General features: G+C 46.7%; 1 protein-coding gene across 1 annotated transcript in view; it reads right to left on the bottom strand.

Annotated features, from left to right (window-relative positions):
- Nucleotides 1–4268, bottom strand: part of LOC138366753 (uncharacterized) — a 5418-nt gene extending 1150 nt beyond the window's left edge. Inside the window, exons 1-2 of the mRNA XM_069328031.1 lie at nucleotides 4212–4268; nucleotides 3581–3967 (exon numbers count right to left, since the gene is read on the bottom strand). Of these exons, the coding sequence (XP_069184132.1) occupies nucleotides 3581–3967; nucleotides 4212–4268 (444 nt within the window). The remainder of the gene's footprint in view (nucleotides 1–3580; nucleotides 3968–4211) is intronic.
- Nucleotides 4269–5943: the final 1675 nt, after the last annotated feature.

The following is a 5943-nucleotide window of genomic DNA, read 5'->3' as shown; positions in this document are numbered from 1 at the left end:
GCGAAGGAGCGAGGCAGTGCCGGAGACTAACCTTTTGGCAGATAAATGTTTCTGGCTAAAATAAGATTTTTTTCTTGTATGTTTAAGAAGCCTTCACGAGACGAAAATGTTAAAGACTAATGTAAGAATATACATAACAACACCCTAAAGTACACGAAATTAATAACATAGGCATAAAGAAATTATGTTAACGTGATGTATCATTGAGAAAATCTGTAAGAGCCATTATTAGGATTCGAATCTGCACACAGGGCGCTCCGAGAGCATAGGTTCGAATCCTCCTCATGGCTCCTACTGATTTTGACATTAGTAATATAGTTATTAGAAATGAAATGAATGATGTTGTAATTACAGAAACACGGATGAGTGCTAAAAATAGGCATTAATTTACAAAATACTAAATTATACAAATAGTTTCACGCTAATTAGACTGGAACACTTGATGATATATTTGACTTGTACCCAAGATTGACTATGTAATACATCTGTTATACAATGTATTGTACCTATGACCTGAGCTTGTAAAAATATCGTAATCATCTTCAGTGGTTAAGTGTTTAATAACACACTAGTTTCTGTAGAAGCTATCTTACCCTGTCCAAGTAGGAGAGACATAGGTGTATGTATATATATATATGTGTGTATATGTATATGTGTGTATTTGTATACAGAATATGTGGAAGCTATAGTCAGAATTGCATTTCACCTTTGTAAACGCACGTTAATGACTCTCTGTATCAAGCTTTTTTTTGAACACTGTTTTTGAACTCGAACACTGTTTATGTAGGACAGATTTAAATCTGTATATTTAGGTTTGTAGGTTAGATTAACATTTTAAAAACACTACAATCACCTTTTGTGGTTAGTTGTTCAATAAATCACTGAACTATATGTTTGATAGACCTCTCACCCTGTCCATGGAGGACAGAAGAAAATGTATATATGCTGGTTAGCATTGTAAATGTCTGGCCACGTTTGTGGTTAAAACAAAAAAAATTCTCCCTCCATCTCTCCACCTCACCCCCCCCCCCTCTCCTATTCCGCCCTCCTTCCCTCCCTTTCTCCCTCCCTCCCTCCCTCCCTCACGAACTTGGGTCGAGCAAAACCTGCCCATCACTCATACCTTAATGCAAAGTAAATTCCTTGGTGGCACGGAAACTCCCCCTCACAATCTCCCCTGTCCCACAATACCTCCTCTCCCACACACTCTTCTCCCACACTATCCTCTCCACCACGCTCTCCCTTCTCCAACACTCTCCTCTCTCCCACACTCCCTCGTCTCCCACACTACCCCACACTCTCCACACTATCCCACACTCCCCCTCTCCCATATCCCACACACTTCCCTCCACTACACTCTCCCCTCACACACTACCTATACTGCAAAACTCTCCACCCTCACTCCTCCCTCTCTATCATTCTTTCTCATGTATACTCTCGTACACTCTCCCTCAAGCCTCTCACTAAACTTTGTGGCAAGTCGTACATTGTACACTTGTACCCTTCCCTCCCTTCTCTGTGCCTCCCTCTCGCTTCTCTCCACCTCCCTCTCGCTGTTCTTTCATCCTCTCCCTCCTCCCCCAGCTTTCTCAACCTCTCTCTTACGATCTCTCCCATCCCTCTTCCCTCTCCAGTCCCCCCCTCTCTACCCTTCTCCCTCACACCAACAATCCCATTTCCTTCTCTTCCCCCAATCTTTCTCACTCCCAATATTTCACTACCTCATCTCTCTCTCACTATCCCTCCCCCCCTCTTCCTCAACTTGATCTTCACCCCCACTCCATCTCCCTCACTACACCCACCCTCCCTCCCTCACTACACCCTCCCCCCCCTCACCCCCAACTCTGCCTGTCTTGACAAAACGACTTATTATTATTATTATTATTATTATTATTATTATTATTATTAATAACTGGTCGTTCGAATACTTTGCAAGGAATGTTTGTCAGTGACACGTGTGCAGTTAAGTGCCTGGTCCCCGCCTCGTTCCTCGTATACCGGTGCCAACATTTACCATCTTGGCTAGTGAATGGCTCAAGGTGACAGGCAGAGGTGAGGTGAGGGCCTCGGCACCATCTTTTAACATCCTCGGTGATAGATGGTCTAGTTCACCAACTGTTGTTTGGTCTACTGTGGGAGTAGGAATGTCTGTCTCTGTCTCTCCACCATTTTGTATTCACTGTTTTGTGCCTGCCGATCAAGCTGTTAGCTCTTGGACCCCGGCTTTCTTACTGTTGTTTGCATAATGGACTCCCGGCTGATTTTCTCAAACATAATTATATATTTGTCACACACACACATCCTATTGGATGTGTGTTTGTGTGTGTGTGTGTGTGTGTGTTTATTCACCTAGTTGTGCTATAATGAGAAAAGATAATGATGATGAGAAGTCACAGGAGCCGTCATGAGGAGTCCAACCTATGGGCTAAGTATATCCATACATACATACATGAGGGTATATATATATATATATATATATATATATATATATATATATATATATATATATATATATATATATATACATCGAGAGTGCACTTCATTTGTTAATATAAATACACTGAGAATTTACATTAGATTTAAACTTTATTCAAAACTAAAGTATATTTACAGACTGATCATTGAGCCAGTTGTTTCCTTAATTCCTTAATGACCCGATACGGTTGTTGGGCTTTAATCCTAAAACACACACACACACACACACACACACACACACACACACACACACACACACACACACACACACACACACACACACACGCGCACGCACCATGCAACATTTCCCAATATCAAAACACCAGTAACCATGCAAATACGTTAGTCAAATCACGTACGGTTTCACTTTTAGTGCTGGTACGTATCATTTAGCATTTTCACGAATCATTAGCCGCTATTACCCGCACCAGCGCTAGTGGGTCCGGCCCACTGGACCCGCTGCTCTCTCCACGCCACACCACAGATGTTTATGGAAGCTCTGCCTATTTATAACCCAGAGTTGCGTGGTTAAATGGATGGTGAAGAGTTGGGATATTGAGTGTGTGTGCGTGTGTGCTTGCGCGGGTGCGTGCATGTGAGTGTTTGTATGTGTGTATATAAATATATATATATATATATACGGTATGGCGTATCAGAGTTGATTGACAGTTGAGAGGCGGGACGGAAGAGCCTAAGCTTAACCCCCGCAAGCACAGACACACACACACACACACACACACACACACACACACACACACACACACACACACACACACACACACACACACACACACACATACACACACACACCTAGGAATCAGCCCGTAACAGCCGTCTAACTCCCAGGTACCTATTTACTGCTAGGTAACAGGAGGCATCTGGGTGAAGGAGACTGCCCATTTGTTTTTCCGGCGGTGCCGGGGAATCGAACCCCAGTCCCTAGGTCCACGAGTCTAGAGCGCTGTCCACCCAGTCACCACCCACCCTCTTGTGTTCTGGTGACGATGGCTCAGTGTGGTGACCCGAGCAGCAGCGTGTTGGTCACTCCCGCTAGTGAAGCACCTCCATATTGGGGAATATTGTGTGTAAAACTGTAGACCTTTACCTCCTGCTGGCCCTCCTGCTGGGCCGCCTGCTGGCCCTCCTGCTGGGCCTCCTGCTGGCCCTCCTGCTGGCCCTCCTGCTGGGCCGCCTGCTGGCCCTCCTGCTGGCCCTCCTGCTGGGCCTCCTGCTGGCCCTCCTGCTGGCCCTCCTGCTGGGCCGCCTGCTGGCCCTCCTGCTGGGCCTCCTGCTGGGCCTCCTGCTGGGCCTCCTGCTGGCCCTCCTGCTGGCCCTCCTGCTGGGCCGCCTGCTGGCCCTCCTGCTGGGCCTCCTGCTGGGCCTCCTGCTGGGCCTCCTGCTGGCCCTCCTGCTGGCCCTCCTGCTGGGCCGCCTGTTGGCCCTCCTGCTGGGCCTCCTGCTGGGCCTCCTGCTGGGCCGCCTGCTGGGCCTCCTACTCTCACAGTAATTGCCTGGTAACAAGCCTCACCTCCTAGCTCTCGCGTTTATCAGTAATTGTGTACACAACTCTGCACCAACACACACGTGAATTTTGGTTAATTGGCATCGCGGCGTCTCAGCCAAACAAACAGGTTGTGCCTGCAAGCAATTGGAAGCCAGGCTCCACGAGACAGGATGAGATAGACTGTATGTTCGTAAAAGGTGAAGCAGTTCCGCCGCACCAGACTTGTACTGACATTATTAACAGGAAGGAAAACCTTTTCTTCAGATTTGTATCCCATATACCCTCCCATTTTCAGCCTCCCCTCACTGTCTCAGCCTTCCCTCATATTCCCTCACTGTCTCAGCCTTCCCTCATATTCCCTCACTGTCTCAGCCTTCCCTCATATTCCCTCACTGTCTCAGCCTTCCCTCATATTCCCTCACTGTCTCAGCCTTCCCTCATATTCCCTCACTGTCTCAGCCTCCCCTCATATCCCCTCAATCTTCCCTCCACTCTCCTCTCAGGGCTGGAGATAACAGGAGCACACAGCGCGGCCACAGATAACTGCAGGTCGGTCAAGACAAGACATGATAATCGTCCAGTAATGTTTATTTAAAAGATCTTGGGATATAGTAATTGTTGATACAGTTTATAGTTGAAGCAAGACAAGTGTGAATAATAACAGGAAGTGCCTGACTCTCAGGCGTCCCTATCTTGGCTGATAAGAGTACAGATAAAGAATAAATGACTATCTTGTCGATGACAGCTGAAGAACACATTGTTAATTAGGTATTTTAGTATAAGAACACCTAACCTCTCCTGATGTTTCTCTCACTGTAGGGGTCATTCCTGTAATTTTTTCATTCCTGTAATAACTCACTGGTTATACAGATTGTCGAAATTTAAGAGGCGCGTATAATGCTATGTATATCGGCCGTATACAAGCAAAGTGCAGAACTTTGAACAGCAGACACGGCCACAGGGACCATGACAGCAGACACGGCCACAGGGACCATGACAGCAGACACGGCCACAGGGACCATGACAGCAGACACGGCCACAGGGACCATGACAGCAGACACGCCCACAGGGACCATGACAGCAGACACGCCCACAGGGACCATGACAGCAGACACGGCCACAGGGACCATGACAGCAGACACGGCCACAGGGACCATGACAGCAGACACGGCCACAGGGACCATGACAGCAGACACGGAAGACACAGAGAGGAGTCAACAGGGTCGGTGTCGACAGACAGACAGACAGCGACACGGATCTCATTTCCTGTTGGAACGGCACTTTGAGACTTGAAGTGTTTGGTAGGTTGGCGGTGGGTATTGTAGCTACAGTAGCCGGAGTAGCTTGTATTACACTACAGTAACCGGAGTAGCTTGTATTACACTACAGTAGCCGGAGTAGCTTGTATTACACTACAGTAGCCGGAGTAGCTTGTATTACAGGTATAGGAGAGTATCTGTACTTACCTAATTGCACTCACCTAGTTGTACTTCCCGGGGTAGAGCTCTGGCTCCTTGGTCCCGCCTCTCAACTGTCAATCAACTGGTGTACAGGTTCCTGAGCCTACTGGGCTCTATCATATCTACACTTGAAGCTGTGTATGGAGTCAGCCTCCACCACATCACTGCCTAATGAATAAATCCCTGAACTATGTATTTAACAGATCTCTCACCCTGTCCATGGAGGACAGAAGAAAATGTATATATGCTGATAAGCATTGTAAATGTGTGGCCACGTCTGTGGTAGAAAATAGTAATACAAAAACTGGCTAATGCATGTTATGTCATGACTCCCAAGTCAGGGTCATGGTGTACAACTTTCCCCATAAATCAGTGGACCTGCTGGCCTCTAATATGTAAGTTCAGTATGTCTAGGGTTGAGTGAAAGTCTAAGTTAAATCCTCCAGTTTACTGGAGCGAACTTACCTGCATGACACAGCTTATTTACAATATATATATATATAT

Source organism: Procambarus clarkii, chromosome 20 (genome assembly GCF_040958095.1).
Source record: "Procambarus clarkii isolate CNS0578487 chromosome 20, FALCON_Pclarkii_2.0, whole genome shotgun sequence".
Lineage (NCBI taxonomy): Eukaryota > Metazoa > Arthropoda > Malacostraca > Decapoda > Cambaridae > Procambarus > Procambarus clarkii.
Note: the sequence above shows the minus strand (reverse complement) of the source record. Positions and strands in the feature narration are given on the sequence as shown.